The 13711-nt window shown below is 41.0% G+C and overlaps 1 protein-coding gene across 1 annotated transcript in view; it reads right to left on the minus strand.

Moving 5' to 3' along the window:
• Positions 1-13711, minus strand: part of LOC311133416 (receptor-type tyrosine-protein phosphatase T-like) — a gene marked incomplete at both ends in the record, with an annotated part of 396537 nt that overhangs the window by 19489 nt on the left and 363337 nt on the right. Inside the window, 4 exons of the mRNA XM_084166909.1 lie at positions 6854-6970; positions 7480-7577; positions 8078-8114; positions 8902-8978. Coding sequence (XP_084023035.1) covers positions 6854-6970; positions 7480-7577; positions 8078-8114; positions 8902-8978 — 329 coding nt within the window. The remainder of the gene's footprint in view (positions 1-6853; positions 6971-7479; positions 7578-8077; positions 8115-8901; positions 8979-13711) is intronic.

Raw genomic sequence — 13711 nt, forward strand, 5'->3', positions numbered from 1 at the left:
GTTGTCTGCTTGAAACATGTAGGTATTTAAGACTGGGTCAGGGAGAGGTTTAAAATGTCAGTGAAGACACTTGCCAGCTGGTTGGCGCATGCTCTGAGTACACGTCCTGGTAATCTGTCTGTCCCTACGGCCTTGTGAATGTTAACCTGTTTAAAGGCCTTACATCGGCTATGGAGAGCATGATCACACAGTCGTCCGTAACAGCTGGTGCTCTCACGCATGGTTCAGGGTTGCTTGCCTCGACGCAAGCATAGAAGGCATTTGGCTTATCTGGTAGGCTCATGTCACTGGGCAGCTCGCGGCTGGGTTTCCCTTTGTAATCCGTGATAGTTTGCAAGCGCTGCCAAATTCGACGACAGTCAGAGCCGGTGTAGTAGGATTCGATCTTAGTCCTGTATTGATGCTTTGCCTGTTTGATGGTTCATTGGAGGGCGTAGCAGGATTTCTTATAAGCATCCGGGTTAGAGTCCCGCTCCTTGAAATCAGCAGCTCTTTAGCTTAGTGCTGACAGAGCTGGTGTAACTGAGTCAGGTTTGTAGGCCTCCTTGCTCGCACACGCTTTTTCAGTTCTGCCCACACATTTCCTATTGGATTGAGGTCAGGACTTTGTGATGGTCACACCAATACCTTGACTTTGTTGTCCTTAAGTCATTTTGCCACAACTTTGGAAGTACGCTTGGGGTCATTGTCCATTTGGAAGACCCATTTGCGACCAAGCTTTAACTTTCTGACTGATGTCTTGAGATGTTGCTTCAATATATCCACATAATTTTCCTTCCTCATGATGCCATCTATTTTGTGAAGTGCACCAGTCCCTCCTGCAGCAAAGCACCCCTACAGCATGATGCTGCCACCCCCGTGCTTCACGGTTGGGATTGTGTTCTTCGGCTTGCAAGTAACCCCCTTTTTCCTCCAAATATAACGATGGTCATTATGGCCAAACTGTTTTTGTTTCATCAGACCGCAGGACATTTCTCAAAAAAGTATGATCTTTGTCCCAATGTGCAGTTGCAAACCGTAGTCTGTCTTTTTTATGGCGGTTTTGGAGCAGTGGCTTCTTCCTTGCTGAGCGGCCTTTCAGGTTATGTTGATATAGGACTCGTTTTACTGTGGATATAGATACCTTTGTACCTGTTTCCTCCAGCATCTTCACAAGGTCCTTTGCTGTTGTTCTGGGATTGATTTGCACTATTCGCACCAAAGTACATTCATCTCTAGGAGACAGAACGCGTCTCCTTCCTGAGCAGTATGACGGCTGCGTGGTCCCATGGTGTTTATACTTGCGTACTATTGTTTGTACAGATGAACGTGGTACCTTCAGGCGTTTGGAAATTGCTCCCAAGGATGAACCAGACTTGTGGAGGTCTACAATTATTTTTCTGAGGTCTTGGTTGATTTCTTTTCATTTTCCCATGATGTCAAGCAAAGAGGCACTGAGTTTGAAGTTAGGCCTTGAAATACATCCACAGGTACAACTCCAATTGACTCAAATGATGTCAATTAGCCTATCAGAAGCTTCTAAAGCCATTATATAATTTTCTGGAACTTTCCAAGTTGTTTAAAGGCACAGTCAACTTAGTGTATGTAAACTTCTGACCCACTGGAATTGTGATACAGTGAATTATAAGTGAAATAATCTGTAAACAAATGCAAATTAATTACTTAAAAATCATACAATGTGATTTTCTGGATTTTTGTTTTAGATTCCATCTCTCACAGTTGAAGTGTACCTATGATAAAAATTACAGACCTCTACATGCTTTGTAAGTAGGAAAACCTGCAAAATCGGCAGTGTATCAAATACTTGTTCTCCCCACTGTATATATATATAGGGGGTAGATCAACTTTGCAGATAGATTGTAACTTCCATCAATGTAATTGTCTGCATCACTTCCAATCCCCCATATGTTTTTTTTCCTCTCGCATATATATATATATATATATATATATATATATATATATATATATATATATATATATATACATACATACACATAAATACATATACATTTTGCATCATTCCATTCCATCTTTATTAAAATATATATATATATATATTTTAATAAAGATGGAATGATGCAAAATGTAAGGTAACTAACACTATAGTCAGTGACAGTTACACATGAATTTGGGTATAACTGACGGTGGCTAACAATAGTGGCTAATATTTAACAATCTATTATACACTTTGTAAAATAAAATACAGTGTAAAGTCTGGGCATATAATTAAAACATTCTAGAAATTATAAATCAACTCGTAGGTTTGGCGCCATACTGTCATTTGAACATCACTACAGAAGCCTATAGCTTGGGTCTCCGCTGTACAGTAGGTATATAGAAATATACAAATAATATTTGATAAAATATTGAATTTGGCCTTTACTACAATAGCCCATAGAAACACATTGAATAACACATTAATAAATGGCAAAACAGACAATCAAAACATTTATCATAAGGAATAAGATGTTGAAGTGTCTTTCCTACATTTAGGAGATATAAGAAAGCTAAGGATATATTTTAGTTTTTTGGACACATACACTACATGACCAAAAGTATGTGGACACCTGCTCGTTCAACATCTCATTCCAAAATCATGGGCATTAATATGGAATTGGTCCCCCTTTTGCTTCTATAACAGCCTCCACTCTTCTGGTAAGGCTTTCCACTAGATATAGGAACATTCCTGCGGGGACTTGCTTCCATTCAGTCACAAGAGCATTAGTGAGGTCGTGCACTGATGTTGGGCGATTAGGCCTGGCTCGCAGTCAGTGTTCCAATTCATCCCAAAGGTGTTCGATGGGGTTGAGGTCAGGGCTCAATGCAGGCCAGTCAAGTTCTTCCACACCAATCTCGACAAACCATTTCTGTTTGGACCTCGCTTTGTGTATGGTGGCATTGTCATGCTGAAACCGAAAAGGGCCTTCCCCAAACTGTTGCCACAAAGTTGAAGGCACAGAATCGTTTAGAATGTCATTGCATGCTGTAGCATTAAGATTAATTTGTCATTTGACAAGGCTACTCTAGTTGTCATAGTAACCATTGGTGTGTGTGCAGTGGTGTAGGCTGATTGGTGGTGGCGCTTGTGCTTCCTATCACTTAGAAGTTATGTACAAACTAAGGTGACAACAATGTCTGCCATGGATGTTTCCCAGTTGCTTTGAATGTTCAAAATCATAGGGTAAGAACACGTTTAAAGCTTCAAAGGATAACATGATCCAACTTTCAAAACGAGTCCTTTCAAAACAAGTCATTTTTGGCTAGCCACAGCAGTCAACTAGCTAGTTAGATAGATGTTTAGCTTTCTAGCACATTCACTAACTTGTTTGTAAACAATTAACAAGCTAGTTAGCTACCACATGTTATTTTCAAACTGTCAACAGAGTAGCTAGTAAGCAACAAGATATGCTGAATAACAGTCTAAAATCACTTGAGGGCAAATACATCAGATTTGACCATTCAGACAGAAGTCACATGGCCAGGAATCAGATTTGAAGTTGAAATATCTGATTCCATGTGCTTTTTGGCTGTTGAGACTGCAGAAAAAAAACAGATTCTAATCAGATATGAAATTAAATAGGATTTGAGGCACTTGCATCATTTATGAAATTAAATAGGATTTGAGGCACTTGCATCATTTAGCAGATGCTCTTATCCAGAGCGACTTACAGTTAGTGAGTGCCCTCCGTGGGAATCGAACCCACAACCCTGCCGTAGCAAACGCCCTGCTCTACCAAATGAGCTACGTCCCTGTTGGCCATTCCCTCCCCTACCCTGGACCAATTGTGCGCTGCCCCATGGGTCTCCCAGTCGGCTACGACAGAGCCTGGATTCGAACCAGAATCTCTAGTGGCACAGCTAGCACTGTGATGCAGTGCCTTAAACCACTGCGCCACTCAGCTAGCACTGCGAATGTTGAACCCCCATAAAGTGAGATATCGAAACAATATATTTGAAATAGAACCCACCAATAAGGATATCAGCCAAGGCAATAGCACTTAAAGGGAGTGGATGTGCGGAAACTGGAAAGTGGCCATTTACAGTACAGTATAACGCTGGGCTACAGTAGTATTAATAATCACAGGCTTCACACCTCCACTCCCTTTTAACTCCCATTTAACTGTACTGTATATAAGAATATGAATACGTACACTACCAGTCAAAAGTTTGGACACACCTACTCATTCAAGGGTTTTTCTTTATTTTTAAAAATTTTTGCGTTGTCGAATAATAGTGAAGACATCAAAACGATGAAATAACACATATGGAATCATGTACTAACCAAAAAAGTGTTAAACAAATCAAAATATATTTTATAATTGAGATTCTTCAAATAGCTACCCTTTGCCTTGATGACAGCTTTGCACACTCTTGGCATTCTCTCAACCAGCTTCACCTGGAATGCTTTTACAACAGTCTTGAAGGAGCACTTGTTGGCTGCTTTTTTTCATTCACTCTGCTGTCCGACTCATCCCAAAGCATCTCAATTGGGTTGAGGTCGGGGGATTGTGGAGGCCAGGTCATCTGATGCAGCACTCCATCACTCTCCTTCTTGGCAAAATAGCCCTTACACAACCTGGATGTGTGTTGGGTCATTGTCCTGTTGAAAAACAAATGATAGTCCCACTAAGCCCAAACCAGATGGGATGGCGTATCGCTGCAGAATGCTGTGGTAGCCATGTTAGTTAAGTGTGCCTTGAATTCTAAATAAATCACAGACAGAGTCACCAGCAAAGCACCCCCACACTGTAACACCTCCTCCATCATACTTTACGGTGGGAACTTCACATGCGGAGATCATCCGTTCACCCACACCGCGTCTCCCAAAGACACAGCGGTTTGAACCAAAAATCTCCAATTTGGACTCCAGACCAAAGGACAAATTTCCACGCTCTAATGTCCATTGCTCGTGTTTCTTGGCCCAAGCAGGTCTCTTCTTATTATTGGTGTCCTTTAGTAGTGGTTTCTTTGCAGCAATTCGACCTTGAAGGCCTGATTCACACAGTCCCCTCTAAACAGTTGATGTTGAGATTTGTATGTTACTTGAACTCTGTGAAGCATTTATTTCGGCTGCAATTTCTGAACTTATCCTCTGCAGCAGAGGTAACTCTGGGTCTTCCATTCCTGTGGCGGTCCTCATGAGAGCCAGTTTCATCATAGCGCTTGATGGTTTTTGCGACTGCACTTGAAGAAACTTTCAAAGTTCTTGAAATGTTCCGTATTGACTGACCTTCATGTCTTAAAGTAATGATGGACTGTCGTTTCTCTTTACTTATTTGAGCTGTTCATGGCACAACATGGACTTGGTATTTTACCAAATAGGGCTATCTTCTGTCACAACACAACTGATTGGCACAAAAGCATTAAGATGGAAAGAAATTCCACAAATGAACTTTTAAGAAGGCACACCTGTTAATTGAAATGCATTCCAGGTGACTACCTCATGAAGATGGTTGAGAGAATTCCAAGAGTATGCAGAGCTGTCATCAAGGCAAAGGGTGGCTATTTGAAGAATCTCAAATATAAAATACATTTTGATTTGTTAAACACTTTCTTGGTTACTACATGATTCCATATGTGTTATTTCATAGTTTTGATGTCTTGACTTTTATTCTACAATGTAAAATTTTTTTGAAATAAAGAAAAACCCTTGAATGAGTAGGTGTGTCCAAACTTTTGACTGGTACTGTATTTATGAATAGTGTGTGAATAGTATTTTTGTTATCTCGTGGTGTCTTTCCTATATATAACTCTGATTTAAAATAATACACATTTTTGGAATTGAATGTCATATCTCATGTTGTTCTTGTCTATTACTGTTCTGTACTTTGTCATGTATTTGTACATTTTATGTGGACACCAGGAAGAGTAGCTGCAGCATGTGCAGTAGCTAATGGGGCTCCTAATAAACTATACTCTCTGCGCTAATGCTAAGTGGTTAATTGCCATTTGGGTTGGTGAACTGTTTAATCCCTGCTTGCCAGCGTTGATATGCCGGCAAAGCCCACATAACACTTCACACTGCAGTTAAAATACCTCGCCTGTTTGGAGTGTATGGAGACTTGGGTCGACAGGTGCACTATTGAAGGTGGTAACGGTGTAAATCGGGGGGGTAAACTATGTCTAAGCTTGCCAACCCAGTGGGCTCTGGCTCATTTTATTTTCAACGGATTAAAGTCTGTGTGTGCGGGCCTTAAGATCTATCTATCTGCGTTGTGCAGTAAAATAATCCCTTTGGATTCGTCATTAATAATGCTTTTCATAATATCAGAGCACATTATTTGACGTAATTAAAACGATTGAATACGCTATATTTGAAAGCATACGAAGCGTGAACCCATCACGGTGCACTGCTTTTTAAGGCCCATGAATTAAGGTTGTGGTGTGATAGTGTAGCTCTGTAATGACAACTTCCTGTTTCCCTTTCAAATGGAGAGTGTGAGAAGGTTAAAAGGAACTTTTTCTTTCTTGCAAAACTGATGGATTAATTGCAGGCAAAATTCGTTGACTACAAGCTGTTGTGTTGTCTGCTTAAGCGGCTTTCACGGAGCCACAAAATATGCATTTCAAGACTATCAAAGCTTGCTTGTTTGATGACTGTTCCTCTGATGTTTCCCTTTCAAAGAAAAAAAAGCTAACAGAACAATGGTGTCGAATTCTGAATCCTGCATCCCAACTATATTGTGCTTCTTTCAATGCAAATCCTCACTGATTACTAGTGTTCAATTATACTCCCATTTCCCAGTTGAGCAACTTAGCTTCAACCTTGCAGTCAACCACATATGTAAATCCGTTAGGTTGGAATGAATGAAAACAAAACAAGCGAACATGGTTATTGACTTAGTCGGTTTACCTTCTGGACTGTGAAGGTGCGGATGACGTACTCGGCCAGTGGCTCTGTCTCAATCAGTGTCACCTTGATATCTCCGTACACATCAGTCTCGTCAGGCCAGTACCTCACGCACTTCACCTGGGAAGAGAAACATTCATGGTCAAATCCTTGTCTCTTAAAGAGGCTGTGCGGGACTTTTGCCTCTGGGGTGCTGTTGAGCCAAAAGTGTTCCCGAAAGGGACAGAAATAATATTATTAATTTAACATTACAGGACCAATCATTTCATTATATTTCTGTGGTTGATAGTATATTCATAATTTACAAAGAGGCCTAATTGAATTACATTGAAAAAAAAATTTTTTTTTATTTGTTGTTGATTTGTTGTGAACTATTTGTTGTTGTGAACAGTAATGGTATGAGGTGTAGGGAAGGGGAATATCAGCTATGACTGACACACCCTGACCTATTAAACAACTGGCTCTTCACCAAGTGTTTTTCGAGCAGCGGGGAAATAAACAGCACATAAATCCATTCCGTATAAGAACGTTGACGGTTCTGCAATAACGTCACACGTTCTTAGCCACTTGGCAGTGTCCCCAGAGTAGTACTCCTCTAACACCTTTCAAATCCGCTTTGATGAACTCACCCTGCCCACTTCCACCAGGTTCGTAACCATGACGATACTGACAGAATTCTCTTGCCAGATCATCCTCCAGAAATCTCTCACCGTCTCCTGCATGGGGCCTGGAAGGAGAAAAGAAAGCAAGGATAAGATCAAGAAGGATTGGACAGAGATGATCATAACAGGAACCAGGAAGTACACATAGGAGCCAAGTGTTCGAATTGTGTCATTATGGCTGCATAAAAAATGGTACCCTATCCCCGAGAATGTCACCTTCTATCCCCTATAAAGTGCACTACCTTTGACTAGAGCCCCCATTGGCTTCCCAATGCAGTTATACTTTCTGAAGAACCTTGAGATTTATGACATCACCGTCTCATCATGCTTTATCTGATCCCAGAAGCAGAGCAACTTATCCACTGCACAACCATGCCCACGATCAACTTAAGATAAGCCCCCATTTGTTATGGAACTAAAGAAATGGTGTCTTCAATTTGTTATTGGCTTTAACTGTGTTTTTATTTTATTTAGGGTGTCCAAGTAATTGCCTCCCCCATGTCTGGGGACACATTTCCAGCGGTCTACTGTCTTTACAGACCTCCCCTCCATCCAATTGAATTACCTTGTGTGGCGATGTAATGTCTTGGTCTATGATACCCCTGTGAGAAAGAGAAGAGAAAAAATAAAAACCTAAGGTGTAACAGCGCAAGGTCCTTTCCAAATCAGATCAAATCCGAGCCTCTTCATTTTCCTATCCGCCAAAATAAAAGGCAATTCTGTCATATTGTTCCATCGAGACAAATTGCCTTGTTCACGTTAATATATCAATTTCATATCATTAATATGACATTGTCATTTCACCATATCAACTGTGTGAAAAAAACAAACATTTTCAAATTCATTACTATTGCAACCGCTGTGAGATAAATTAACAATCAACACAGTTGAGGCTCCTAGGGCTAGAGCCAGGTATAACAGTCAATTTTACCAGCGGATCCTGGCACAATCGACCCAGTCATTGTTTTATTAGATGAAATGGGGCTTGATGACATGATTATAGATACAGCTGTAATGCCGACTTATACTGATGCTGCTTCTCAAAGTGCAGGGCATTCACAGCATCTACAGCATAATAGAGACAATCATATGGACACTGTCATTATCGTAGTTATGTCATTGCAGGATGCTTTCATCCAAAGAGCAGCAAATACATGCTCAGATGCACTGTGTTTGCAGCAGATAATAATATGTCAACGTTACAGGCACATAGTAACATGTTCTACTACAATTCCCATAATGCTCTGTGCAATATTTGATTATATCTTAGTAAAGATGATCTGAAGTGAAAATAATGCTGTCTCATCTCCTATAAAAAGTCAAATACAAAGACATTATGATAAAACGTAGCAGCCCATTCCCTTCACGTCGCCGCTGCCTGATACTTACGTCTATGTAGCTGGCATTGATGTAGTCCGAGTGGGGGTCTCCATCCAGCAGTTGCAGTCTGACACGAGTGTGGTCATCTGTGGGGTCAAATATTCACAAAGAGCAGGCCTAAAGTTACATTTACCCATTTAAGTTTCACACAACTACACCTGAACACCATGTCTGAGGACTACGTTGCGTCCCAAATGACACCCTATTCGTTACATAGTGCACTACTTTTGACCAGAGCTCTGTGGGCCCAGGTCAAAAGTAGTGCACTAAATAGTGCAAAGTTTAGTACACAGCCTACATGGGCTGCTACCACAGATTACAGTGCCTTGCAAAAGTATTCGTCACCCTTGGCGTTTTTCCTATTTTGTGGCATTACAACCTGTAATTTAAATGGATTTTTATTTGGATTTCATGTAATGGACATACACAAATAGTCCAAATTGGGGAAGTGAAATGATTTTTTTTTATTGCTTCTGAAAATTCTAAAAAATGAATAACGGAAAAGTGGTGCGTGCATATGTATTCACCCCCTTTGCTATGAAGACCCTAAATAAGACCTGGTGCAACAAATTACCTTCAGAAGTCACCTGTGCGCAATTTAAGTGTCACATGATCTGTCACATGATCTCAGTATATATACACCTGTTCTGAATGACCCCAGAGTCTGCAACACCACTAAGCAAGGGGCACCACCAAGCAAGTGGCACCATGAAGACCAAGGAGCTCTCCAAACAGGTCAGGGACAGTTGTGAAAAAAGTACAGATCAGGGTTGGGTTATAAAAAAATGTCAAACTTTGAACATCCCACGGAGCACCATTTAAATCCATTATTAAAAAAAAATGAAAGAATATGGCACCACAACAAACCTGCCAAGAGAGGGCTGCCCCCCAAAACGCACAGACTAGGCAAGGAGGGCATTAATCAGAGAGGCAACAAAGAGACCAAAGATAACCCTGAAGGAGCTGCAAAGCTCCACAGCGGAGATTGGAGTATCTGTCAGAGGACCACTTTAAGCCGTACACTCTATAGAGCTGGGCTTTACGGAAGAGTGGCCAGAAAAAAGCCATTGCTTAAAGAAAGAAATCAGCAAACACGTTTGGTGTTCGCCAAAAGGCATGTTGGAGACTCCCCAAACATATGGAAGAAGGGACTCTGGTCAGATGAGACTAAAATTTAGCTTTTTGGCCATCAAGGAAAACACTATGTCTGGCGCAAACCCAACACCTCTCATCACCCCGAGAACACCATGCCCACAGTGAAGCATGGTGGTGGCAGTATCATGCTATGGGGATGTTTTTCATCGGCAGGGACTGGGAAACTGGTCAGAATTGAAGGAATGATAGATGGCACTAAATACAGGGAAATTCCCGAGGGAAACCTGTTTCAGTCTTTCAGAGATTTGAGACTGGGACGGAGGTTCACCTTCCAGCAGGACAATGACCCTAAGCATACTGCTAAAGCAACACTCGAGTGGTGTAAGTGGAAACATTTAAATGTCTTGGAATGGCCTAGTCAAAGCCCAGGCCTCAATCCAATTGAGTATCTGTGGTATGACTTAAAGATTGCTGTACACCAGCAGAACCCATTGAACTTGAAGGAGCTGGAGCAGTGGAAGAATGGACAAAAAACCCAGTGGCTAGATGTGCCAAGCTTATAGAGACATACCTCAAGAGACTTGCAGCTGTAATTGCTGCAAAAGGTGGCTCTACAAAGTATTCACTTTCACACAAAAAAAAATTGTGTAAATCAATTGATACAAAACCCCCAAAAAATCCATTTTAATTCAAGGTTGTAAGGCAAAAAAATAGGAAAAATGCCAAGGGGGGTGAATACTTTCGCAAGCCACTGTATATGAAAAAACACACTCTAGTGATAGAGACTGATTTGCAGTATTTTAATGGCAAAAAAACAATTTGTAGCACCGTAGAAGCATCAGTCACTCTGTGTAGTCTATTATACCCATGGGACTGATTACAAAGACATGTTTCTTCCTCCTCTTCAGAGAAACGATTTCCATCTTGAAACTGCCAAAAGCGCCACTAGGTCCTTACACAGAGAACATGACTAATCTCACTGCATGACTGAATTATTTACTTCAACCGCAAAATCTACCTCTCTCTCCACAAACACATGACCCATTACTGTAATTTCGACATGTGAAATATTGAGCGTGACTTCACAGGGCCTCGTCTTGGCAATGAAGGGAGTGATGGTGATGGCGGTGGCGGTAGGGCCTGTTTGAGGAGGAGGAAAGGACCTGATGACGATGGGAGGATGAGTAACACACTGCTCTCGTCTCACTTTGATCTGTGTGAAATGCAAATGTTCTGGCACCGCAGCATGTCTCATGACTGATTTGATGCTCCTGGTTGAAAGGCCCAGAAGCCAGCCAGCCAGCAAGGTATATATTGACGAGGACAGATTCATATCTGCGCTTAACATAGATATCGGTCTATAATCCGGGGTTATCTTCTTTCTGATCTCTCTTTACTGGGCAACGATGGTTAAAAACCAACATTCCATTGGTCGGCCGAGTGACTCTCCTCTTTTCCCTTCCTACCACTCCTCTCACATAACCCCCTTATGCCAGGAGACCATCTGCATGCATCCTGCCCTCCTCCCTTCCACAGAGAGCATGGCATGCAGAGAGACAGAGGTAACTAAACAAGACTGTGTCAGCTATCACAACAAAAGCCCGCTACAGGGAGGCCTCTCCTCGATCCGTGCCCAGAGTGGTGCGTATAATTGGGCAGGGACTGGAGGCTCCGGTGTGGATGCTGGCTGGGGCGGGTGATGGGACTGGGAATGGGCCTGGGGCTGGCCAGGGTAACACTTTATTTGGATAGTCCATCTGTAGTAAGGTTGAATCCCGGAAACGGGTTACCAAGATTTACCGCCCAAACCCACTCACTTTTCCAGGGATAAATAACTATGAGAAACCGGTAAATAATACATTATTTATGACAACAGTATGACATGAAATGGAACTGTTAAATGATATGTGATGTCTAAATATGGCTTCTCTATGGCCTTCTCTCTGCTATCTGCATGATCAATCATCAACGCTCAGGGTGGGGAGCCAGTTCACAATGCGTGTATCATCTCATCACAGTAATCTTGTGACAGGTAGGCCTACATTTGCTGCAGCGTTGTCTATTCTACAGTCATATAAGGACTGAATGCACGTCTCCATCTGGCTTTCAGGGGTCACCATATTTTTTCATTGTAAAGATTATTTCTTTTTTTATTGCAGCTGCATTTTTTAAATAACAGCCTATCACTTGAAAATCTTTGCTTTAAATCAGTTCATATGCGAGCAATCTTTCACTCTACATCAATTCCATTCAAATTTCATCCAAAATAGATAATCCTGTTCAAGATAGATTTTTAGAAATGTTGGCACATTTATTGAAAATTAAATACAGAAATATCTCATTTACATAAGTATGCACACCCCTGAGTCAATACATGTTAGAATTACCTTTGGCTGCGATTACAGCTGTGAGTTATTCTGGGTAAGTCCCATGTAGCTCAGTTGGTAGAGCATGGCTCTTGCAGTTGGTAGAGCATGGTGCTTGCAACGCCAGGGTTGTGGTTTCGATTCCAATGAGGTGCCAGTATGAAAAATGTATGTACTCACTAACTGTAAGTTGCTCTGGATAAGAGCATCTGCTAAATTACATAAATGTAAGTCTCTAAGAGCTTTGCACACCTGGATTGTACAATGTTTGCCCATTATTCTTAAAAAAATTATTCAAGCTTTGTCAAATTGGTTGTTGATCATTGCTAATTGATCATTTTCAAGCAGATTTAAGTTAAAACTGTAACTCGGCTACTCAGGAACATTCACTCTCTTCTTGGTAAGTAACTCCAGTGTAGATTTGGCCTTGTGTTTTAGGTTAATTCATCTCCCAGTGTCTGGTGGAAAGCAGACTAAACAAGGTTTTCCTCTAGGATTTTGCCTGTGCTTAGCTCCATTCCGTTTCTTTTTTATCTTGAAAAACTCCTCAGTCCTTAACGATGACAATCACACCAATAACATGATGCAGCCACCAATATGATTGAAAATATGGAGAGTGATACTCAGTAATGTGTTGTATTGGATATTCCCCAAACATAACACTTTGTATTCAGGACAAAAAGTGAATTGCTTTGCCACATTTTTACCCAGCAATACTTTAGTGCCTTGTTGAAAACAGGATTCATGTACAAGCTTCCTTCTTTTCACTCTGTCAATTAAGTTAGTATTGTGGAGTAACTACAATGTTGTTGATGCATCCTCAGTTTTCTCCTAACACAGCCATTAAACTCTAACTATTTTAACATCACACCTTCCTTCCTCTCCTGCAACTGAGTTAGGAAGGACACCTGCATCTTTGTAGTGACTGGGTGTATTGATACACCATCCAAAGTGTATTTAATTACTTCACCAGCTCAAAGGCATATTCAATGTCTGCTTTTTTGTTTAACCAATCTACCAATAGGTGCCCTTCTTTGCGAGGCATTTGAAAACCTCCCTGGTCTTTGTAGTTGCATCTGTGTTTGAAATTCACTGCTCGACTGAGGGACCTTACAGATAATTGTATGTGTGGGGTACAGATATGAGGTAGTCATTCAAAAATCATGTTAAACATTGTTATTGCACACAGAGTGCATCCATTCAACTTATTATGTGACTTGTTAAGCTATGTTTTACTGCTGAACTTATTTAGGCTTGCCATAATAAAGGGGTTGAATATTTTATTGACTCAAGACATTTCAGCTTTTCATTTTTTATTAATTTGTAAAAATGTCTAAAAACATAATTCCACTTTGACA

The sequence above is a fragment of the Coregonus lavaretus genome (assembly GCF_964263955.1).
Source record: "Coregonus lavaretus genome assembly, chromosome: 8".
Taxonomy (NCBI): domain Eukaryota; kingdom Metazoa; phylum Chordata; class Actinopteri; order Salmoniformes; family Salmonidae; genus Coregonus; species Coregonus lavaretus.